This window comes from Lagopus muta, chromosome 8 (genome assembly GCF_023343835.1).
Source record: "Lagopus muta isolate bLagMut1 chromosome 8, bLagMut1 primary, whole genome shotgun sequence".
NCBI lineage: Eukaryota > Metazoa > Chordata > Aves > Galliformes > Phasianidae > Lagopus > Lagopus muta.
In genome coordinates, this window is record NC_064440.1 from 24627913 (window position 1) to 24652537 (window position 24625).

Here is a 24625-nt window from a genome sequence, read left to right on the forward strand (position 1 = left end):
CCAGCATGCAATCATTCTGCAGAGAGTCAAATTTTAACTCAAGACCCGTAAATGCCTTTTGTTGAGTTGCTGACAAAAGAATTCCTGCATGTACAGGACATCTGCAGCTGGTTACTTTTTGTTTTGTATTGTGCACTACTGGCTGCTTAGCAGGTGAAATATCACCTACAATTTTATACTTAAAATGGGAGTGTATAGACATCCTATTCTAGAACATGTGAAAAAAGATTTATATTGTAAATTCAGAAACATAACCCTTGCATGCTTGATCATTCCATGAATCAAGGTGGTAACGGCAGGGAAGGTGCCATGACAGATCTAGAAGAAGGCATGGCAAAACAGCTGTGTAATTTGTCAATTAAGTTTTGTAGCACAGAGATTCTGAGAATTGTGTGACTTCGATACAATTCAGTAGTTTCCTTGTAAACAGATACAGAAACATCTTTCGAGAAAAGTTGGTAAGAAATGAGAAAAATCCTTACCCTGCAAGTCTGGATTCATTTTAAGTGGGCAGATGGCATTAGACATTCTATAATGAAACAAATCAAAGTGCAAAATCACATTATTGAGGCATATTGAACCATCCCAATCAAACCTAACAATCTGAAAAAATTACTGAATGCATTTCATAGATGAAGTTAAACAGAATTATATAAAACAACATAGTAGATTCGGTGTCAGGTGTGGAGTAACACCAGAAATTTGCATGATCTCTGCCTGGGATAAAGTAGGGGCAACCGTATTAACTGCAAAACTGCATGAAGGAGAAAACTGTTCCCAAAGCAGTTGAAGAATAGGAAATGAGATCTTTAACTATTCAGGAGTCCAGTGTTTACATAAAAGAGTACCACATAGTCCACACTGTATGATTTCAAGATAGCTACAGTATACCTTTACACCAGACTGCTCTCGAAATTCAGTGATTGCAATTGCTTGCAAGTCTATATTCTAAAATTTTCAAACCAAAGTGTTCAGGTTAGCTGACAGTATTCCTTCTTTGACCTCAGAAGGAAATTAAAAAGGAAGCTTAAGCATGAATCTGCTTCCAAACATACCCCTGAATGCAAAAGTAGTTGTGTCACTGATGATAACAGAAACAAATTCTCCTGTCAGAACTTATGTCTTTACACTTTAAACTACATTATATTTTTAAACATAATAATATAAATTTGAATTTGGTATAGGAACTATCTGTCAGCTAATGTTACATTTGAAAAACACTAGGTGTAATTTAACAGGTCTAAGTTACCAAAGATACTAAAGGCTGTATACACACACACACACACACACACATATTTATTTATTTATATAGATTACAGTAGAAAAGAAATTGAAATTCAATAGAAATAAAAATTAAATAATTGAAAATATCTGAAGACTAAACAATAAATTTGGTATTAAAACAAAACTTACCCGAGCTTTCACTGCTTGACATTTCTTGACATTTTTGCAGTGAGTCACTGATCACTTACCAGAAGCATGATAGAATATTGGCCAATTATGAAGCATAAAAATTCATTCATCTATGATTATTATATTTATCGTAAATAAATTGTTCAGCATTGTAATTGGTAAAAGTTGCAACTTTGTGTTTCAGACTCTAAATAACCTATAAATATTTAAAATAATGGGATTCAGACTTGCTTTTATTACTTCCTCATTATAGAGTACAATGCCTCCATTTTTATTGAAGTTCCTCTTTGAAAGAAACACCACTGTTCCTTTTTCAGCATCACTGTTTTCTTCCCTTAGCAAGATTTACAGCTTGGATTCAACCTTGAGTTCTGCAAGATTGCAGTTCTGCCCAACATTTACATAGGCATGCAATTTTGCTTATGCAATTACTCCTAAACAGGCGCAGCATTATTTATGTCCACATACTTTGACAGAAAAATCGATTTATAGAAATCACTGAAATCAGAAGATCCTAAGCAGTGAATTAAATACAAGCCACATGTAGCAACTTAAACTCTACATGTTTGGTAAATGACAGATGTACAAAAACAGAACTTGCCTCTTTTTTCTTCCTTTTGTCTCTTCACCAAAGGTATGTAAAATAAAACAAGATGAATATAAAAATGCACAGGCTAAACTCACCTATATTAGAATTCAGCTTACTCTAATAAGAGCAGCTCCATTGGCTTCACTGAGTTTAACAGTGTGCATAATATATTAGCAATTGATACTTAGGTAGGATAACGAGCTCTCCATGCAGTGAAATGCTTACCCTATAAATTACTCATGTGGATAAATACATTATACATCTGAACTGTGGTCCTCAAGGAAGGTATCAAAGTTACGTACCTGCTTAAGTGTTTTACTCAACTAGTGGTCATGATGCAACATCGTAACGTCAGACAGGCCAGCTCCTTGCAGTAGGACTGTTGAGCTGAAAGGAGTGGGATCTACTCCACTGTTAGCATATCTACCTCATAATGAATACAATATGAAGGAAAAAGATCATCCATCTACTAAAACATTACACCTGAATTAATAATGGTCACTGATAACTATTTCAACCAGTGTTTTTGGATGTATGTGCCCTTTACTAATAGTAAGAGCAATTCCACAGAACAAAAAAGAATTATAAAACTAGTTACAAATGTACAGAAAGAAGTTCTATAATTATACATTCTAATCCCATTAACCCAACTATTGTAAAGTGCAGAACAACAGTAGCCTTATTCTGGCACCCTTGTGTAAAGTGCAAGAAAAGTAATATGCTTTAACCACCTACATGTATTTTGTATGTCTATACAAATTCTCAGAATATGTTGTTTAGCAAATAAAATGCATTTTTAAACTTAATGCACAAGTAAGTTAAAATACAGGAAAAGACAAATCAGATCAAGTAAAGCAGAAATCTCTCAACAGATCAATTGACTTGCTCACAGAAGCCTTTCTTCTTTTGAAATCAGTCAGACAATGTATGAGCAACATTTTACATATGTATAAAATAAAGTACAATTACTTCTGTTTCCTTAAAAGGGTGAAAACATTCCATGTTGTGTTCAAAGCCTGAGATTACCGTCTCCTTGTAAACAGAGTAACAGCGCTTACCTTTATCTCAGCTAGCTGCTAAAAGCCCATAGGTCAGAAAACACCTTCAGAGAAGTCCAGTAGTTTTGTAGCACTTAGAAGTTGACTTCAAGACATAGTTCTAAAGGTTTTGCTTTTAAATGAATACTGTTCTCAACAAATGCCTAGCAACAGCTCAGATCAAAGCATCAGGTAATTGTCTAAGCAGTCAAAACAGAAAACACTAATTAATTAGTAATAAATATCTTCAATAATTCAAGATAAAGCTTCTTTGATCTTTGTTTCAAAGCCAATTTTTCTTATCATCGGAATGCAATGTTTTTCAACTGAGGGGTCTTTGCGAAGCATCTCCCAGTTGCTGAGAAACAGTGTTGCTATAGAGAGGAAAAAAAAAGGTGGAAGCTGGAACACTAAGGCAGCAAAAGGGCTGTAACAGTTGGTGCAACAACAAAGAGAAAAAATAGTAAGCTCTAGTGTTAATGTCCTACAATAAGGAATGTTCCAATTACACAGGAAGCTTACACTCTCTTCAGCAGATCAAAATATGGAGAATATATATAACATTTTTAAGATATATCCATTTATCTTAAAGGCAATTTTCATGTTTCTCACTGTGGAACACATTTCTCAATATAGAATTCATCAAAGCTATGAATTCCCTGCGTACAGAGCCCCAGCAGTAACTTCTGAGAAAACATGCACAAGGAATTACTTACTACCTATAGAAAACCCACATTTGTCAATATATGACTAGGTCTAACACGATACAATCAACTTTGAATATATTATCATATTTTACCTTTCTTATTATTTTTATTCTTTCATACAGCCCCAAGAAAAGGACAAGAAACTTCAGTTTCCATTCTGTTATGTTTCCCTGACTGAAGATCTGAATTTCCTTGCAGGCCACTAATTAATTACTGCAAATTAGTTCATAACTATTAATTAGAATAATTTTGGATATAAGAGACATCCAAGACATTGTTTTCCCATTCTCCTCTAAAACACTGAGGTGAAATTCTTTATGGTTCACAGGCAGTAACTCAGAAGCCCAGTAAGTCTGCATAGAAAGAAAACATTTCTGCAATATATTTCTCATTAACAGCTGTGTATTGTTTGTGCTTGAAATGCGTAGTTTGAACTGCTACCTCGACAGAAGGAGTAGAAGAATTCAAATATTAAAAAGACTATAAGATCATATTCCATATAGAAAAACATAAATTTAAATACACTTTACAGAAGTTCCTGTCTTAGAATAAGAAACAAATCAAGCGCAGTTTGTAAAAACTACTGATAGCATCCTTCTCTCCTACAGTCTGCCAAGACACCCGGCTCCAGATTCTCCCACAGATTCAACTAATTTTCTATGCACACAGTTCTAGAAACTAATTCTCTAGAGAGCATTTCCACATGAAATTAATGATTCCTAGCCCTCCACTTCAAACTTCTTACAACTCCTGCCTCTACAACTTCCAGGTGAACTTATCCATGAAGATGCTTGTACCAGTGAACCCCCGCTTCTCCCGTATATATTCTGTGTAAGAAACTACACTCTCGCTTCCATCTCTCCTTTGAAATCCAGGTTTCCCAAGCTCATTTTTCTATGAACTCCTCATTCACCAGCTAAGAACATAAACTCCTCTTGATTTCCTCGTGTAAGATGAAGGCTATCCCTGCTAAGAGTTTGAAGGTCCACTTGAACAGAAAAAATGTGTTATTCCAATTGCATGAGTTCCATTCAAGGAATAGAAAACTTTTTATTTTGCTTTTAACATTCACAACTGATAAGAAATTAGCAAGTACAATCATAGTTCATTTATCATAGTCCCCATCTTTTGAGATACTGAAGACATGAAAATTAAAGCAGTTCCTCAACAACCTGGTCTAGACACAGAGCTAGTTAATGGTATGTCTGACTTGAAATGTATGAGCAGTCCCTATGAAACTAATGAAAAAGAATAATAGAAATAAAAATGATCTTGTCACCAAGAAGATGCACGCAGTTAAGCTGTTGTGTTAAAAATCAATCTTGCCTAAGAATAAACATTCTCACATTGGAGATGTTTATCATAATCTACAATCACCATAAGAGGCGGGAATTTGGAATTATGAAACCACTGCTGTGTGAAGTATTGCTGAAAGTCATACTAATATGAACATTTCAGACATGAAAGAGTTTTTTTCTAAACAGTTCATTCACCTGAAGAAGTTGGGCATAAATTAAATTCTAGACACATTAAATTGAGTGAATGTTTTTCTTTGGTCTCTAGATTAAGACTTCCATTTATTCTTTTCTTGAGATATTTTCCACCGACTGATTTCCAAGATTTGGATGAAGACAGCACAATAAAAGCTATGACAACACTTCACATTTCTTTCTAGTTTACTCTTTCGAACAATAGAAACATTGTTTTAGCATGGGAATTTTCACCACTTTCTCTTGAAGACAACTCTTGCTAAACTGAGCCAGTAGGACAAGCTTCCATCTCTGTAAAAACATAAAGTAAAAGCAGTACATATTTTTGCTGATTTCCGAAAAGAGTTAAACTTGCAGGGAGATAAGCTTAGATAATTTTTGGCCCTTGATGCTAATGTCAGAAAAGTAAGAACTAAACTGTTAGTTGCCAGCAGTGGAGTGACTCACTTAGTATTTAAAACAGCTACAGGAACAGGGCTGCTCTAGAAAAGGAGTGCCACACAAGTAGACAGCAGAGAGGAGGACTCTCCTGTCTAACTGGGAATCATCTGTCTGGATTAATCAAAATTACAATAACTAGAGGAATAAATAAATTCTGTATTTATCAGGAAAATCATCTTGTGTCTGTAGTTCTTTTCTGAGAAAAGAGCATGGATAACAGAAAGGCTGATGTGCTCACTAAGGGCTCTGTGCATCAGCCTCAAATAGCTGCCCCATTATTTACCCTGTCCCTTAATGCATTCGATCACAGGGTAGGTAGATAACACATGCAAAGCGTAGGAACTAAAGTATTGGAAAGAATTCTAAAGGAAAAAGGGCAGTGGGATTTGGATGTAGAAAGAAATGGCTAGTACAAGAGGGAGAGCCTGGGAAAATGTATGGAAACGTTATGTTTGGGAACCTGATCATAAAGGCAATAAAAGTTATGTTGAAATGAAAAATAATCCAAACTATGCAAGCTAGAAGGAATACATAAGGATAATACAAAAGGTCAGGGATAAGCAGAGAAACATCTTATTTGCATAAAAGGACAAAAGGCACAAATGGGATATCAAAGGTAGAAGAGATACAAGAAAAAGAAATATAAAAAGCAAAAAAATGTACCATAATCTGTTTTTATTTTGATTACTGAAATTAATGAGATCAATTATGCTTTCCTTTACACATTCTTAAGATGACTGACAATTGAAAAGCAGCACCAAAGACATAGGAGAAATTATTCCCATTGTTCTACATGGGAAAAGTAGACCAGATTCAAGGGAGTTTTGCCAAAGCTGTACCTATGACAGACTTCTCACTGCTCCTAATCTTAGCAATGGATACTGGAGTTGTTCAATAGGTTTTTAGTTGAAACTTGTTGTATCATTGTGTATTGTAAAATTAATTAATGATAAAACTGGCATCTCGTTAGTGAAGCAAAATGGGTAAATAATTTAAAATGTAGTGATCTTGAACAGATCTTTCACCTATCGTAATTGGAAGAAGTGACAGATGTGAGTGCTCCTTACTGGCATCTGACTTTGCCTTCTTTGTAGCAATAAAGAATCTCTTGGGTTTTTTTAAAGTCTGCGCTCTTTGGGTGTCTCAATCTTTTCTCATTCTGGCTATCTTATAGATCACAAATATTAAATGAATTACAATAAGCAGAAAAATGAGGAGTTTGATTTCCAATTTGCTTTTTTTTTTTTTTTTTTTCTCTGTTAGAAATTCAACTTTATTCCTGGAGGATAAAGAATAGTAAAGAATTGCCTCAAAAACCTTTAGTAGGTTATATGCTGAAAGTGCTTTTCTTATAACAGTTACATAGTTTAAAAAGATGTTCTATTTAATAATAATCTAAAATAAAATATATTATATTCACTCTACGTTGAAAAAAAACTAGTACTTTTATCCTAACTGTATTATTCATGCTCAGTTTTTATATTCATTATCTGTGAATGACATGAAAGAAATTTATAAAAATAAGGCATCTGCCATGCAGACTTCCTGCGGCATGTTCAGGATTTATCAGACAAGCACTTGCTATTTATGTTCCTCCTTGAGCAATTTTATATTCAGTTTAAAGGAAAGGGACATAAAATAAGAACCCATGACTTAAATTCTCACTTAAAACTTGGTGTTGTCTCTTACAGGGAAGAAAACCCACCTTGACACAAATCCTTTTTAGCAGTGATTGTATCAGCTCCGTAAGGATGCATTTCTTTTATTTCCTTTAGTGCAATGCGCTTTTCCTGAATAATAATAAAAAAAAAAGAACAGCTTTAATGCCCCCTAATCATGGTGCACTGAAGTGTCTCACACAAAATTAAAATATGTTCAAACGAAGATAATAGGCACATATAAACCACTGTGACTGAAGATGACAAATATTTTATTGATGGTAGGATATGGAATTTGGGACTTTTTGTACTTTAATACTTAACCAAATTAAATTCTTTCTGTCTCACTAAATGACAAATAGCTAATGATGAAATTACTGCTTGCTGATTCTGTATTTACTGAAAAATCCCCTTTCATAATAATGTCTGGCCTTCATTCATCGAAAGTCACAGCCACGAGCTTCCCAAAAGACATGTTTCCTGGCACAGAACCACTCTGAGAACACAAAATTAAAATCAGCACCACAGAATGTAAAAGCTTTAAAGCTAACTTTTCAGTTTGTACAAAGCCTGCAGAATGTTGGAGTGCAAATTTTACATTTCCATATGTAAACTTATTTTATCGACTCCGTTTTGGGGAGCAGAACAATATTCTATTCATCTCAATACAAAAATACTACCTTATCTTTTTTAATACTGTTTTACACACATGAGCTCTAGTGTACAGTTTGCATATGCCTAACATCTGCAATAAGGGTCTCAGTAGTCCAAGTTACACTGCAATGGGCAGAATGGGCATCATACCATCAGATGCACAAAATCATTACCTGTATCAGATCATAGGATAAGCGTCCCAGAACTTCCCGTGTTTTTTCACTAATTTCTAATTCTGTTACAACTTCCCAGCTACCATTCTGGAACCTCACAGGCATAGAGAAGACAATCCCTTCAGGAATGCAAAACTGACCTGCAGAGAAGGAAGAACTGCCCAGACATATTATTTATGATTATAAACCACATTTTCAGCAACGTCAAGATTAAGCCCTACAAATTTGCAGAAGTTTGTAACTGTGCAAGATCTCAGTACAGAGGCTGACTGCACAATTCAAAGACTAAAGGGCTTCCCTTTGACTGTAATTCTGAATTTTAGTTTGATGGACACATAACAATTTCACATTTTAAAAAGTGTAAATCCGTTCTTTCATACAAGGTTTAAATGGCTGTAGCGTAATACTCTGTTTATTGGCCCACATATTTTCACAAGAAGAGCATGCTTTTGTACCTTTAGCTCTAACAATTACAAAGATTCCACGCACAAACCACATACATGAAAAAACCATTTAAAAGACTAAGTGACAATCTCCAACAAGATACTACCAACCTAAGAGACACTTTTAAGAAATGAATATCAAATCATGAGCTCAAGATAGCATAATTGTGTAGATTTGCAGGCTATTACAGTGAAAAAAATTCTCAATTTCCAATGATACAATGATTTTTTATTACATTAAAAAAAAAAAAAGATTAATAAAAAATCACATTATAGAAATTGGGGAAGGCTACAAGGAAGCTATTAAAGATTACATGAAGCAAAAGTAGACTTACCTTCACTAAATATTCCCATAGAAACAATCTCTCCAGGAGGAGAACCATGAAACCAGTATCTTAGTGCAGTGGCTACTGCATGAGCAAGTAATATTCCTGCACAATGGCAGACACGGGAACTCTGTGCAGACATAAATTCTGAATTGATCCATTTGCTGACAACAAAAAGAAGGGTGGGAGGGAAGCCCTGAGATGACTATAGGAAGAATAGAACAACAGAACTAGAATTAAGTGAAGATAACGGTTACAGTTTATTCAGGCTTTGCTGAAGGCAAAGCACTTGAAGGCAGAAAATAAGTAAAAAACAGCTGAAGAGGTGACAAGGATTATTTGTCTGTGAAAGGTCATTTACTCAAGTTATGACCTCTATTATAATTACTATTTATATCTGTTACTGTCTTATGTAAGAATCCAGCCATGCACCACAATCCCTGCTTGGCACAGTACCAGTAAAGAACAAAAGAAATATCTGCTACCCTGTAAATGCTGGAGGGCTTACACCAGAGTAGGAGCCCTGCAAATCCAGGCCTGAGTACTTGTAACATCAGCTGTCCTCTCACTCCAAACATCCTTTCTCTGCTATTTCCCTTTTCTCTAGAAGCTATTTAGATGTCATGCATCCTTCTAACACACATGAACTAATCTTCTTATGGGAAATTGACAACATCAGTTCCCTCAGGCCATAAATTCAATGTAATTCAGATACAAGATGCAGATACATGCTTAGCGTTGTTTCAAAGTCTTTTCATGCATACCAGACATCCCATTCACTATCTGGCTTTTCAGTACTTCTTGAAGCCTACTATGTAGGAATATATCTTTCTAAACAAAGTTGGCAGAGGAATCAGACCAATGTATAGGAGGAGGAACTACTCAACTTCTTTTGCAAACTTAGTACTTCAGCTCAAGTTTTCCTTTATGTACAGTGCTAGTCAAAGACAAATCTTGAAAACAATCATATTTCTTGATGTTCATTAAAAAGTTCAGATAATCTCAGATGTAAAGAAGTTATTTAATTTTACTTTAAAAAACAAATCTGTCCTGTACATACCTATCGTAAATCAAATTCAACAAAGGACGTGAAAAATTAGCTGGGCCCCAAACAGCACTGTCACATCTGTAAAGCTTTGCATGTGACAAATCAATGTAGATACAGCCAGAAATGTTGCCCCAAATAATCACATCTTTAACACCTGCAACAGAGGAAAACATACAGATTAACAAGGAGAAAGAAAAATACTTTCACAGTATCGGTTGACCTGGATGAATTCTGGAAGTTCACTTGAAAATAAACTATTTTTCATTTCAGTGTCCTGCCTTAAATAGCAAAAATGTTTTCATCTGAAAATCACATGAAAGTTCTCCATAACATAATATGAAACCTCATCATAATCAGTAATGGGACTTTAATTAATATCATGTTATTACATAAAATAATCAAAAGTCAGTAAATATTTTTGTGTTAGAAAACAAAACAAATCATGTTACAAATACAGAACAACCTTCCATTTAAAGTTCTGTACAAGCAAATACAGACCGTTCAAAAGAAATCTATTAAAATATTTCAAAAATGTTATAGCTTTGGTACAAAATGAATTTCTGAAATAAACTGTTGATAGACAATTCTGCCTGCTAACTTCTTTTTCTATATTATCAGGCTCCCAAATGTCACTGTCGTTGACTACCAGTTCCTTCCATTGCAGTGCTTGAGAGAATCTTGATGCTGAACAGACTGTTGGAACACAGCCCTGCTGTGCTGTCCAGAACTCTGTGAATACGACCAAGTTATGACAACTAATCTGAGAAAGAAAACCAATTAACCCAGAAATAATGCTATAGCACAAATTTCCCTCGCTCTTGTTATCCACACAGAAGCATGCTGTCATGCTTATTCACAGCTAGTTTGTGTCTCTCCAAAATAATGTGCTGCTCGGTATAAATGTGATCGCAAGTTCTAGGTCCTCATCTGCCACATGGCTCAATCTAGCTTAGTATATTCCAACATAGTAGAGACACAAGACTAGACAGGCAATGCACAGGAGTTGGCAAGAAAAGTAATTTTTATGGGATCAGGCAGAGATTCAGATAGCAGTAAGCAAAGAGAACAGTAGCACCTGCTAGTCACACCCTGGCATTCTGTACAGCTGTGCAATTCAATGGGTGCACTGCTGCGCTTGCATTTCTGCACGTACATCAACTGTACTTTTCTATGAAGTATGTGCTCTCAACATGTCTATCCACTGGATTCCCCAAATGCTCCCAGAACACATAAATACTCACCTGCTGTACTCATATTCAGCTTCCTGGCTAGCATGGCTTTAGATGCACTTTCCCAGGATGTTGCAACAGCAATGACATTTTCAGGCTTAATGGATGGGCCGTAAGTGATAATCATCATTGCCTTAAGGTTTACAAAGGTTTTTCCCGTAGAAATTATTCTGACTCCACTCTTGGCATTCTTCTCAATCAGGGGAGCATACACTTGACAGATCTCACTCACTGTTCTAATGCAGTCCTCAAGGGTCTGGGTGTCTCTTTCTAAAACGATATCATCAAGAACAACGATAACATCAGCTTGAAGAAAAGCCTTATCTGTCTCAGTGTGCCATGAAATACCACGGAGAAGTGGGAATGCCATGTCTTCAACTTCCATTACAACACCAGAAAGACATTCCTTAAACTGGACAGCATCAAGCAAATGGATACTGATTTCCGTGGTCATTCCAAACACATCACCACTTGCCAGCAGAGGGATAAGCTGATAGCAGATTGGAGCTGATGCACTGACAAAAGAAGGATACGGACAAATTATAGTTAACCACTGTACACTGCTTGTACAGAAGTGTTACATCAGTAAGCACAAAGATCTTGTCTTTGCATTTGATTATGTTTGAAAAGATAACTAGCTTGGATCCTTTATTGCGCTCCCATTTTAACATCTTAAAATTAAAAATCTGGGATGTTCTTTCATTTAAAGGTTTTTCATCCTATGCATTTCAAGTGATGTCGTCATTTAAAAATGTCACTAAAGAACTATGATTTTAAACGTTTTTTTTTTAAAGGTATCTCTTGGATATTTTTGATGGGACTACGGGAAATACATACATTTCTATAGCTAGAACTGCAAAAGACTATTTAAATATTTCAAAAATTATTTAATGTAAAATATTTGCACTACAGCTTATTTTGTAAATAATTGCTTTTCCACAAGGTGCTCTAGGGGGCTCACTGACACCTGTTCACATCAGCCACTTACACTGGAACAAAATGCAACTAAAATAGAAATACTTTTCAATTCATACATTGAATGCTCATAGTGAGGGATGCAGGATCTAATTCAAATCAGCAAATTACATGGATTCATGTATAACCTCGGCTGGTTATACCTCATGTGATAAGAAAAATTGTATTCTTCTGCAACTGAGTGAAAATTATACTCTTTTTACTACTCTAACCTGGTGATCCAGATCTGCAAAGGGTTGATAAGACTTCTAATCTCTTCCTGCTCTTTTTCAGATTCTATATGTGCTTGCAGGTTCTCCTCGGCAATCTCTAACATTTCCTCAGTCAGCATCATTGAGGTGATGCCATAATAGTTCTAAGAACAAAAACAGATGTTCTCTAATCAAATGACAGCTCAAACACAGCAAGGGAACACTGGAAAAGATAGCTTTATTTTACATTTGAAGGAGGAATAAATATCAACAATGTTGTAAGAAGATGTAAATGATGGGCTTACTGTATTAAGAGTTGCTCATTACCTGAGCATGTTCCAGAAATTCATTAAGTCCTCCCAGAAGCAGACCCTTGCCTCCACGGTCCAACAGTTCTCTCCAAATGATTGGAGACCATTTGTGCTCCCATCCATTCATTTCACAAACATCATGAAGCCACTGCTAATGCAAACATCACCCCAGAAGGTTTTAATATTTGTTCACATAGTAACACTGTATTATATACATATACATATTATATATAATACATATACATATTATATGTTACAGCTATAAACATTATTCCCTCTCAATACATAATTACCAAGCATTTAAAACTTATCCACGTAACAGTGCGCAAAAAAAAAGCAGACTGACACAAAGTTACACTGACGTGCACAGCAAGTCACACAGACATACTACAATATTCCAGCAATAGAGCAAAATAAGCAACTTCTTAGTAATTTCCTCCTGGTTTTACTGCTGTAATTCTGCTCTGTTCTCTTAGTGCTATTGAACACATAAATGTTGCAAATCAACAAGGAATCTCAGGATTCCTTAAGAAAGTAAGAAGGTAACCTCTGTGGGAGGTAAGTAGGCTGCAGAGGTTAACTGCTATTGACTTTACTATTTGAGTTACTTGGCTGAGGTGTCACGCAAAGTATAATGGGTAAAAACATCACAGTACCATCTGTCTTGTTAAGTAATACTGCATTTTTTTTCCCCAGTTTTTTATAGGGACCACACTGCAGATGCAGCAATATGTAAAATTGGCTTCAAGTAGAAAGAACAATTGGGCATACAGCAAAGCACTCCACTGAGTACAGGAGAAGCCTGTCCGTACTATAACTATCCGTACTTCCTATCAACTAAACAGTTTCACACGGCTCTCACCTTATGCCCCTATCCCGTGGTAAGACTGACAAGAACGCCAGACTCACAGCATCCAAACTTTCCCTCATGCTGGCACTCACAGCCAATGCTCTGCAGCACCTGTGCTCGCTTACCCAGGCGCTAACGCGGGACAGCGAGACCCACTGGAGGTGTGCGCGCTCCTTCCCCGCGGAGTGCCGGGCCCTACGGCTGGATCTGCGCTCCTTACCTCCCACCTGTCGGGGTGCTGAACCACCTTGTGCACGCTGAAGGCCGGCAGGTTAGCCTGGAGGTAGTCGGCCAGGAGCTCGGCTCTGGCGTACTGGGGGCAGCCTGCCCTACCTGTGGGAGCAACAACGGCACGGCTAAGGGAAGGCTCCGTGATACCAGCGAGTCAAATGCTCTTTGAATTGCTCCCGGTTGGCACAGAGCCTGCGTGACCGGTATCACACGAGTTCCTCTGGGAACTTTCTGAAGCGTCAGGGCAAGCAAATTACCAGCAAAAAAAGGGTAATTTCAGAGGCCATACTCCTGCTCAGTTCAGGAGGAGTGTTTCGGCCAACGCCTAAGCGGTGCTTCACCGGACGAGCGAAGGGGAGCATAGCAGAGAGGGAAGCTTCCCGATGGAGTGAGGGTGACAGAGCTGACTCGAAAGCGGCGGCGGCGGCGTGACGGACAGACGCCACGCTCAAGAGAGAGTGAAGGCGCGAAAGGCGGCAGAGCCGGCTGAGAGGAGCAGCCGCCGCAGCCCCACACAGCGCCCAACGGCCACCTCACCCGCCAGCACCAGCTTGGCCATGCGCGCGCCGCTCCTAACGGTCGGTTTGCCGTCGCGCGGCAACGCGCCGCAACCGTTTGTCCCTCGGCTCGCGCCGTTCCTCTCGCGAGGCTCGCTCAGGGCGCGTGCGCGAAGGGCGGCTGGGTGTTATGGCGCCTTGGAGAGCGAGGTAACCGCTCCTGGGCGGCGGAGCGTGGTCCTCTGCAGTCAAGCGCGCGTGTCGCGAGCTCTGCAGAGCCGCCGCACAGCCCCCGTCCGCGGGGAGCCGGCAGGGGGCCGCTCGGCCTGCGCGGCAGTGGGGCTTTCCACGGCGGCGTGGCCGCCCCGGGCAGGCTCTGCCGAGCAGGCAGCGAGCGGACCCGGAGTCCCGTCAGGGAGCGGGCCGGCCTGCGGGGCAGGCGGTGGGAGGAGGTTCTGTCTCCCGGCGAGGTGGCTTTGGTCGCAGCATCGATCGGAGGAAAAGGTGGTGCCCGGTGTGCGGGAAGCCCAATAAAATCCTCTGCAGATCCGTTCCCAGCTGCTGCTTTTACACGTTTTTCCATGGCAGTATTACTTAAGAGCCCGCAAATCTGTTGTGTATCAGTTCCACTTATGTAAATGTCTTTATGTTCATTTTCCAGGCCGGTTTCCAATGGTAGGATTTCTTCAGATCCCTGATCTTGAGCGAGCGTTTCACATCCATGTGTGAGACGCTGACAAAAATAAATCCTAAGATGGGTTACCTGCTGAAGGCAGTCAGGTACTTGTACAGGTGCAGCCCTGGGCCCAGACTGTCAGCTCCTACAAGCGGGCGCGTTGTATGGAGCAGCAGGCATAGGGATCACCTGGAGAATGTGAACTGCAGGAAGTTGTTTCTAAATACTTTTCCCTCTCTACATGGATTGCCTCTTCGATTTCTGTCTCAAAAAGCAGATGTTTTCAGCACAGGTGATGAAGCACAGCAGGAAAAGAGTAGAGAGGTTGCAGTGAGCGAGCAGGCTCTGCAGAGCTCCTTGGAAATGGAGAAGTTGGGTGGTGATGCACAGAGCTTTGGAGTGAAGGCAGTGCTGGATCAAAATGAACAGTTCTTTAACAGACTCCATAAGTGCGCCTGTCCTAGTGACGTACTGGACTTGGCCTCAGAGTCTGCTTTCTCCATCAAGCAGTTCACCAACTGTTTAACTACCATGTGGAAACTCTTGAGAAAGATGTCGGAAGACCAGCGGCGCTACGAGAAGCGGCTCATCTTTGAGCACCCAGCCTTTGTCAGGCTTTGTCAGCAGCTGCTGCAGCACTCCAGGAGGATGACACGGAGCGACCTGGTGTTCAGTCTGCACGCTGTGGTGAACCTCGGTGTTCCTCAGAACACTCTCTTAGTCCAGACTTTGTTGAGGGTGTGCCAAGTAAGTATCAAAATCCCTCACGGAAGTTTGGGCTGAAATATCAGGGTTGGTTTTTTGAGGCTGTACAGCATCAGAGAGGTTTGGGTTACATCTCTGGTTTACTCTGATGTTCGGAGGAAACGGGGCTCCCTTAGTTAATCATTATGCACATCTGGTTTCTTTCATTTTTTAAACCGCTGCCTGATTTCACACATAACTGAGAAGTCTGAAAAATCGTTACCCTTTTCAAATGAACTTGGAGACTGTGGAGGTCAGTGGAGACTTAAGCTTATGACCTGACTTCTAATGGGAAGACAGGATGACGGGTACAAAGTAAGAGGTTTTCTTTTCGGAAATTTTTACTGGTCTGAGGTAATCTAGCACTGTGAAAACTCTTTAACAGGAGAAGCTCAATCAACTGGATAACCGCTGTATGTCAGTTTTGGCCACTACGTTAGCCAGGATGGATGAAGACAAGAATGTGAGCGCTCTTCAAGCTGGATTACAGTGAGAAAATTACCTTACATGTGTTATTAGTATTTAAATATTGTTTGAATATATGTGTCTTAAAAATCATGGAGGGAATGTGTGTGCATAAAAGACATATTTAACCTGTAAGAAAGAGGTAATGAGTCTAGCTTAAATTATAAAGTATTTTGATTTTTCGTGATGAGAACAGCCAGGCCCTATTTCTTTTTAATTTAGTAAGGAAGAATTAAGATGAAAACAAGTTTTGATTTTATCTATCTGTGAATGCAGCAAAGCATTCAGGTGAGTGCTTTATCAGAATAACTTCTTTGACTTTAATGATTTTCCCTAGGCCAATGAGATTTATATGGATATCAAATCTGCTGACTCGTATGAGATTCTTTTTACTGAGGCTAGCACAGAGCTTGCACTAGTTTTGTTCTTTTGGTCCTGAGTCAGGACCTGCTCTGAAAAGGTGGATGTGTTAGTGACACACAAAAAGCAGGCTTTCCTGTAAGCTCAGGTACATGGTTCTTGTAGGTAGAAAGCAGGAGATCCACCTATAGGCTATTCTTCTGTCCATTTGAGGGAAATGCATCTGCAGCAACGAATTTCAGAGCAATACAGTGCCTTAGACAGTGACACTTTGTACTTTGGTAGTTGCGTAGATATATTTAAGAGTGATTCAGAGACAACAGTTACAGTACTTCCATCTGAGCCAGAAAAGGCAGTGCTGGGAAAACAGAACACCTTCATCATGCACTTATGTGCTATGATATCTCCTTCTGTCTACAGCTCACAGAACAGCTTGCTCATTTTTTTTGCACAAGGTTGTTGTCATTGTTATAAAACATATATTGTTCTCTACAGAAGTGTTAATTCCTCGATGCTTAACTGCACTCACATTTGCAGTCACCTGTAGTAGCAAGGAAGGTGTTTCTGTTATTCAGAGTTTGTGAGGGACAGCACTTAGGTATCAGGAAGCATTAAAAAAAACATATCACTGTAACAATGTAATGATTTCCAACTGAGCCACAGCTACATCATGTAAAATTGTGCTGGCCTTGCAAATAAGTGATGTAAGAGGAGGAAGGAATTACTGCTTTAACTTGGGAATATGCTAATGAAAAAAAATGGGGGTACCTACCTGCTTTTGCTGAAATGAGAGAACTGTCTCAAGGCCTTGCATTTCTTTCTTCCTCAGATTACTAGTAGAGCAGCGACTCCCAAGCATCAGAGATATCTTCATACTGCAAAACTTGATGAAATGCATGGGAAAGGATGCTCCAGTCTTTCTGAAAAAGAAATTAGAGGTAAACTTGTCTGGAGGTTCACTTTTACTTCCACAAAGCCTGTGCTTTTGCTTTGTTTTGTAAATTGTGTATGGTTCTTTCCAGGTGCACAAAGAAATTACATAAAGGTTTTGGTGTATGAATCATGGTCCAGCTATATCTGTAAAAAGATCTTAAGTTTGGTGCTGGAAGAATTACCCCATGAAATGGGACAGAAAGCAATGGAAATTGCACAAAAGGAGTTGAGACAGTAAAATAGTTGTTCCCTTGCCTCTGGGCTGGCCACGTAGTATTTCACAGAAGAATGTGTAGGCTGTTCCCTGATTCCCTTTACTAACCTGTAGTTGGAAGACTGACATAAAACTGTATAATTTCTATTGTAGGTGCATTTTGTATTTACCTGTTGATACGCATGAATATTGTATTTTTTTAATATGTATGAATATTGGTTTTATTAATATCCAATAAAGCTAGACTCATTTTTGCTGTCACTTCTATTAGTCTAATTGCTACTTCTATAAATGAAGTCTCTTCTGTGGTATCAGAGCTTCCGTGCCTCAGTGCACATTTCAGGTTGGATGTTTGTATTAAAAATATTCTAGTCAGTATGGGGTTGGATCCTGTTGAAGGCTTACAGCTCTCAAACACATCCAAACTAGTAATTGCAGTAATTTAAATGTCAACTATGTTAATTATATTTCTGTTTCTTTTTTTTAAGAGTTGGCGTAATGTATATATTCACAGCATTAGGAAATAAGTTTTACTGAGACTTCTTGTAAAAAATCCATGTAAAAGCAAATTGCTGTGAACTTGCTAAGTGACAGAGTTCTAGAACACTTGATCTGTTCTAATTGTGTTTTGAGAAACTGAAAGAGCTTACTTTATGCTTTTGCTTTCTGTTGCTCCTTTTTCTTACTTGTAAGTCTGAACAGGTTAAGAAATTTGGAAAAGTTTTGGTGAAAAGTTTTTCATAATAAAACAACGGTAGTGTATGTGGAGAATGAAGAATTTAATAAATTCTAATTCACTTTAGATGGCAGTTTGGAGAGAGATAGACCACATGACTTACCCGAATGCTCACCGTGTGTTTTTGGGTCTTGTTGCAATGAAGTATTGTTCCATTCCAATCCTGAATGCCTGCAGTAAAAAGATCCAGGGTAAGAAGAAAAAAAAACAAAAAAAAAAGTGTTTATTAAATTTCTCTTCCTTGTGCAAAGTTCTTCCTCATTATTTCTTTCACATCCCTTTCTCGATTTCCTTTAAAACTCAGGGAACATGTTTGTTTTACAGGATAAGACAGTAATGCAGAGTGATTTCATGAGTGACAAGACAGAAAATTACTCATGGATAATGATAACAAATAGTTCTTGTATTCTCTCCCCTTTTTAACGTTTCCTTGAATTATGTTGTTTTTTTTCTTTGATTTTCTTCTGCATGCATTATTTTGGAAAAAGAAGTGAAGGATAGCAATAAAACGTAGATTTCAGATAAGTTTTTAAAACAAATCTGAATGGGAAATAGATATTGATAGATATCAATAGATAGATTGATGGTCTAGTGCAATTTGTTGATATACTAAATGGAGTACAGTTCTTCCCTGTTTAGCTGGATCTCATTCTTGAATGCTGATTAATAATTGACCTCATGCTGCAGCTTAAAAACATCTAAATGAAAGTTATTGCTCTCACCTCTCTCCATACCTTTATAATGCATTTCTATGTATACAGAGTCTGCATGTATTTATTCACACTTAAAATACCTATGAATATATGTCTCATAAACTATTGAGATAGCAAAACAACATTCTTAACATTTAGGAAACAAAAATATTTGGGTTGCTTGTACAGTCTTTATTTGTTCTGTGGATTAGGATGCAGTCTTTAACCGCCTTCTACCACAGGACTCTACCACACATAGACACAGGCTACGTGGCGTGCAGAGTCAGCAGCTACTCAGTACATTTTTCTGCATGTTCTCAGGACTTGCTGCATATTGTGCAAATTATGCTGTGGGCACAGTGATTTATTTCTTGGTAGAAACTTCTCCCTTTCAGAGCTGGGGATAGAATAGGAAGAGGAGAGAGGGCATCCTTTGGGGCCCATGAGGTAAGGGAACTCCCCAGCACGATTTACAGGTTCTACTCAGTTGCTGGGGCTTTCAAGAAAGTAGTGCCCTCTCCCGTATCTAGGGACCTGACCGTAATTGTAGTAACTATGTATTTCATAAATTGAGTGAATTTTTGCAGAAGTGAAGAAATGACCCAGTGGTGATATTCATTTTCTAATTAAACAGCAGACAGAGATTCAGGTCAAAGTGTCCTGTAATACAAGATTCCTTTGGCCTGTTTTTTTTTCTTAAGAATACCTAGCATTACAAATCACTTCATATGATGCAGAGCTTTCATTGTCTTCAACTGCAGTACTGCTGCAAGTACTCAGCACCTCAAGAAACGAGGTGTTTCATGCTAAACCTAGAAAACCACTGAGCACAACTCAGAGGATGTGAATTCAGTTATTTTCCTGCTGTCGTCTTGAGTCCTCTGGCAGAGGAAGCAATGAAGTCTGCAACTGATGATTGTACTATTGTAGCTGTGCTCTTTTCTCCTGCAGTCACTATCTTTTATGACATGCATGTCACTCTTTGCAGCACACAGCGTAGGAGTTCAGAGAGAGCATTGCTTTTTAGTACTTCATCTTTTTCAAATCAGGCTTTCATTGACTTGTATCATTTGTTCTTTTTTCTTTTATGTTACAGAGAATATTCACGATGCTCCATTTTGGCAATTAATTCTTATTCTGGAAGCTTGTCACAGTCTACAGTACCGTAATATAAAACTGTTTTCAACAGTAGCAGACTATGTTAATTCTGTTGTCTGCCTCTTGGACAAAAGACAGGTGAGTTTGAGACCAAGTACTTTATAGTAGTAGCAATAAAATAAGCAATGTCTGGTTCATTCTGTTTTACCTTTTTTCATGTGTGTCTTCGGTCTCTGGAACAGATATTTTTATGAAAGTCACTTTGAAATTCATGCAGTTAATTTTCATAAATGCATTTCTCTTTGTTGACTTGCAGATTAAATTAAGAAATAAAAGGCATATTAGGGTTTTAAAAGTTGCTTTCATTAAAAAACATTTCTTATTGAAAACAAAAGATAAGATCCACTTCACTGACTTTCTTGACTTTATAAAAATGTCTTTTGTTTTAGATTATCCTTTTTCTTTCTGCCTTCGAGTCACTTGGCTTTCAGCCCACTGAGCTGATGGGTGTTCTTGCTGAGAAAGTTACAGAAGACTCCGAATTCCTGGACTTGAAAAGCCTTTTGATTGTTCTTCGAGTGTATTCACGACTCAACTATATTCCCAGAGGCCAACATCATTTGTAGGTTTTCGTTTTAGAATGCCTGATGTTACATAGCTGTCATGGAGTAATATAAGGAAATGAATGGAATGGCAAGTGGTATTTGATTTCAATTGTGAAAAAGTCCATAATCTAGATTTATTAATCTGTAAGGTAAATTTGCTGTGCTTTTAGTATTTTTTTGTACTACATAGGAATTGTTTTCTGTAGCTGAAAATGGGTACTTTCTTGGAATTAGACTGATGAAGCTACTAAGTCTCTTGATAAGTAGCTGTAGCCTCAAAGATTCTAATGGGAGTGGTGAACTAAAGAACATAGGATTATACAAGATAATAATTATTTCTATGTTGTATTTTTGAAATTGTTTGAAAACTACATTTTATATAGTCTTATTTGTGTATTCAGCTACTTTCCTTCTGCTTTTGGAAAAGGTTTTATGAGACTCTTCACAGCTGCTTGAATAAGTACCTTCCCCAGATTTCCAATACAGAACTACTGAAGGCGGTGTATTCACTTTGCATCTTAGGAAATCTTCCTCACCGTGCACTCGATCAGCTGCTGAAAAAGGACAACTTTGAAGAACTTGTGTCAGGTCAGGCCTTGCTTCATCATATTCTTTAAAAGCACAGTCCATCTCCATACATAATTTGTTGTAATTGTACTAAAGTTTATAGCTTGGAAAAGCCAAACTCCATTAGCATTAAACATGACATTTGCAAGAAAAAGCTGACACAGTACCTGTGACCTAAGTGACACCATATTCTCTAATTATGTGCTAAGGCATCAAGTTTGTTGTCTTGGGCTCCGTGGTGGCTACAGTTCAATAATTTGCACAAAAAATGAATGTGAGGTTGGTGCAAATGGTAGAAGTGTGTTGAGAGGTAAGGGTTCCATATTCAAGATGTTCAGGCATCTTTAAAAATATGAGAAGTCCTAACATTTGTAAACCAGCTTTAGTACCTGGAATCTGAAGAGGTTCTGAATAGGCTGTAAAAGATAACAAAATGAAAAATCTTGTGAAGTGATACACTGGCTGTAAGATTTTTGTATTCATTTTCAGGTGATCTTTACAAGGAAAAAAGGGAAACGATGCTTCACTGTGTGAGAACATGTATGGAACTTGATAGCCCTTCCTTCATGAAGCCTGCATTTGTGCCAACTGAAAGCTTCTCTTCATTAGTATCTGTTCATCTCAGAAAGGCTCGGGAGGCACTGCTAGAACTTCTGGGAGATGAGAACATGTTTCGGCAAAATGTTCAGCTGCCATATGAGTATCATATTGGTACGAAGCCAAATTACTGTCATGTATGCCATTACTTTTTAATGTAGATTTGTAATCCCTAAAATAATCAGGTGGTAACAATTTGCATGGGTTACAGGTGAGTAAAAGGTAAAGTTTTGAAGACAGTCATTTAAAAAATGGTTTCTTTGATTGGTCAATCTTATTTTCCAGGATACCTGTTAATGTCAGTTCACTGCTTTTATTTACAAAACAGATTTGGACTTTTTTGTTGAGTATTAGCAAGCAGTTTTTAACTGCATATAATTCCACGGTGTCCAACTGTTTCATGAAGTTGACATCTTAGTATTAAAGCTAAAGGAAAAACAAAAATTCACCACCTTTTGTTCTCTGACTTGTTTCTTCTCTTAAGATCTGGCTGAGTTCAGCTTTCATTTATGAAATGGAATATGATCTTTGAAGGGTGATCATTTCATAACATTTGGTTTCTTTTACATTTTCATTTATATTTACTAGCAAACTCAGATTACCAGGTGTTTTGTTTTGTGATATTTGTAGATTAAGTATTTCTAACTAGAAATCAGACTACAGGACAATCTGAGTAGGTTTAACAGACTCAGATCAAAACTGGTTTCTTTAAGATTTCATCTTGATAAACTAATGTCTGCAATTTCAAAAAAAAAAAAAAAAAAGAAACATAAAACAAAAAACCAAACCAACTCTTCCTGGAGGTGTGCAAGCTGTAGCTGTTCAGATTGGTTGGAGGGAGGGAAAAGCAACCAATAACTTCCAAATGAGCTACATAGGTTGTTAATTGTAAACTCTTGCAGTGTTTAACATTTTGTTGTTTTGTTTTCAGATTTTGAAATCTGGATGGATTCAGACAGAAAGAAAGTGCTCCCAGTAACTGCAGCAGACAGTCATGCTGAAATAAGTGCTCAAAGGTGCCTTTTTTTAACTGGATTTTTCTTCTAGCAGGCTAGTTTTGCTGCTATTTATTCTATCCAGTTACTATTTCTGCTGATTTGCAGAAGCAAAGTAGACTGTTTCTTATTTACGCTCACAGAAACATACAGAAATTGCCACACATTGAGTTGAGAAAAACAACTCATTCAGCTCACTATCTTCTTCTGACAGAGGCTAATTACATTTCAGAGAACGAGGCAGGAAATTTCACAGGAAGGAATGTTTCAGCCTCTTATAGTAGATACAGATTTTGAAGTATGATTAAAATTGGGGAAAAAAAAAACATTATGGTGTAAAATTCCAAGTATTTCTGTGTCCAATTAAAAATTCAGTTATTGTTCTAAGTCTCCAAAATTTGCATGTCAGTGATTTATTTTTAGCAATGAATTCAGCTGCTGAAATACTATTTGAAAAAGCATAAGTCTTATGTGAGAAAAAAAGACTTCTCGCTAACTGAAGTGGGACATCCATCATTTCAGTAAGGCTCAACTAGAATTGGGTAACTTACCTTTGTGTTCTGGATCACTGTACAGCAATGTATTTTCTGTAATTTGCTTTAGCTAGTGAATTGTGAAACGAACTGATTTCCAAAGCGTTCATTTTCTTGCCTTTCAAAGTGGGTTCAATGGCAAGAAGTAACTGATCCTGAGTGTTAGCAAATGATCAAAACAGGTGCACAAGCTGTCAAAATGTAGAATATTTCCTTCTTATTATGGGGGAAGTAGAGATTTAAGGACTTAATTCTGCTCTTTACCCAGTTTGGGTAAATGGGCAAAAAAAAAAAAAAAAAAAAGTTGCAATTAAGTCTGAAGAAATAAAAAGGGATAATGAAATGTGTGCAGTCTTAATACTTAGCCTATCAGAAAGATACCTATGTATTCTGCACTACTGAATCATTGTCTTACACTCTTCTTGGTTGTAGACTGGCTTTTCTCTTTGTTCCTCCCTCTGCTTTTTGTTTGGGTACAACACACCCCCAAGGGAAGCTTGCAATGAAGAAGCGGCATCTAAGTAAACTGGGCTATCATGTGATTCTGGTAAGAAGAGTCCTTCTGTTTTCTCTTGTTTAGGTCATGTCATCAGCACAATAATGAGAATGTTTGTTTGGCAGAACGAGTTCTAAAGGGAACTCTGGGCTTTCATCGGAGTGACAACAGTGTAGCATATCTACATAGAAGGTGGCTGTGTCATAACAGAGGAACTCTGAAAGACAAACTACCACTTAGTATTGGCACTGAAATAAATATTAGCTCAGGAATAGGAAAAAAAAAAAAAAAAAAAAGCCAAGCACCTCAATTGTTTGTATCTAAAAATCCTTTGGCTTATGTCTGCATTTTTTTAAATTGCTGTTTGTTGTTTTGTTTTAACAGGATTAATTCTTCAAATTAACTTCTCAAAATACAGCAAATCCCTGTGGCCTTGCCATCAGCGAAGGCTTGGTTTACGGGACAGGGTAGTTTACTAAAAATAATGTATCCTTTTGTATTCCCTTGTTCCAGGTCCTGAACAAGAAGTTTCAAGAACTGACGCCTGAAGGTGCCATTGAGTTTTTGAAAGGAAAAATCTATTCTGAAAACATTTCCTCTTTTTCTGAAGTGAATTTGTATGATAATAATTAAAGTAAACCAACAATTGTA

The 24625-nt window shown here is 37.8% G+C and overlaps 3 protein-coding genes across 8 annotated transcripts in view; 1 reads left to right on the top strand and 2 right to left on the bottom strand.

Annotated features, from left to right (window-relative positions):
- DYTN (dystrotelin) overlaps window positions 1-895 on the bottom strand; it is a 51370-nt gene extending 50475 nt beyond the window's left edge. Inside the window, exon 1 of the mRNA XM_048953817.1 lies at window positions 483-895. Within this exon, the coding sequence (XP_048809774.1) occupies window positions 483-528 (46 nt within the window). The 5' untranslated portion in view covers window positions 529-895. The remainder of the gene's footprint in view (window positions 1-482) is intronic.
- Window positions 896-3710: 2815 nt separating this feature from the next.
- On the bottom strand, window positions 3711-17350 carry MDH1B (malate dehydrogenase 1B). 6 transcript variants are annotated; one of them, XM_048953371.1, is made up of 10 exons: window positions 14304-14373; window positions 13756-13868; window positions 12702-12833; window positions 12396-12538; window positions 11221-11723; window positions 9992-10133; window positions 8941-9095; window positions 8163-8302; window positions 7383-7467; window positions 3711-5527 (listed from the first exon to the last, which is right to left on the bottom strand). In XM_048953371.1, exons 1-10 carry the CDS (start codon window positions 14323-14325, stop codon window positions 5496-5498), a joined length of 1467 nt encoding a protein of 488 aa, XP_048809328.1. In that variant the 5' UTR covers window positions 14326-14373; the 3' UTR covers window positions 3711-5495. The 6 variants fall into 6 exon arrangements, with proteins under 6 accessions (XP_048809328.1, XP_048809327.1, XP_048809330.1 ...); XM_048953370.1 differs by having other exon boundaries at window positions 3712-5527; window positions 12702-12836; window positions 14304-14392; XM_048953373.1 differs by lacking the exon at window positions 14304-14373 and adding an exon at window positions 17277-17350 and having other exon boundaries at window positions 3713-5527; window positions 12702-12836; window positions 13756-13864.
- FASTKD2 (FAST kinase domains 2) lies at window positions 14370-24625 on the top strand. The gene is made up of 12 exons (XM_048953369.1): window positions 14370-14473; window positions 14925-15686; window positions 16069-16172; window positions 17338-17446; window positions 18459-18582; window positions 20180-20319; window positions 20631-20803; window positions 21214-21374; window positions 21843-22064; window positions 22882-22966; window positions 23911-24025; window positions 24488-24625. The coding sequence occupies exons 2-12, from the start codon at window positions 14985-14987 to the stop codon at window positions 24605-24607; spliced, it is 2055 nt and encodes a 684-aa protein (XP_048809326.1). The 5' UTR covers window positions 14370-14473; window positions 14925-14984; the 3' UTR covers window positions 24608-24625.

Excerpts from the sequence above, each read along its gene's own strand:
- MDH1B (XM_048953370.1), bottom strand. The coding sequence starts at position 14,325 with ATGGCCAAGCTGGTGCTGGCGG. Across the intron at positions 8,303-8,940 it reads TATGGGAATATTTAGTGAAG|GTCAGTTTTGCATTCCTGAA; the intron begins GTAAGTCTACTT and ends CCTTCTCTGCAG. Across the intron at positions 7,468-8,162 it reads TATCCTATGATCTGATACAG|GAAAAGCGCATTGCACTAAA; the intron begins GTAATGATTTTG and ends ATTATTATTCAG.
- FASTKD2 (XM_048953369.1), top strand. The coding sequence starts at position 14,985 with ATGTGTGAGACGCTGACAAAAATAAATCCTAAGATGGGTTACCTGCTG. Across the intron at positions 21,375-21,842 it reads CTTTGAAGAACTTGTGTCAG|GTGATCTTTACAAGGAAAAA; the intron begins GTCAGGCCTTGC and ends ATTCATTTTCAG. Across the intron at positions 24,026-24,487 it reads TGGGCTATCATGTGATTCTG|GTCCTGAACAAGAAGTTTCA; the intron begins GTAAGAAGAGTC and ends CCCTTGTTCCAG.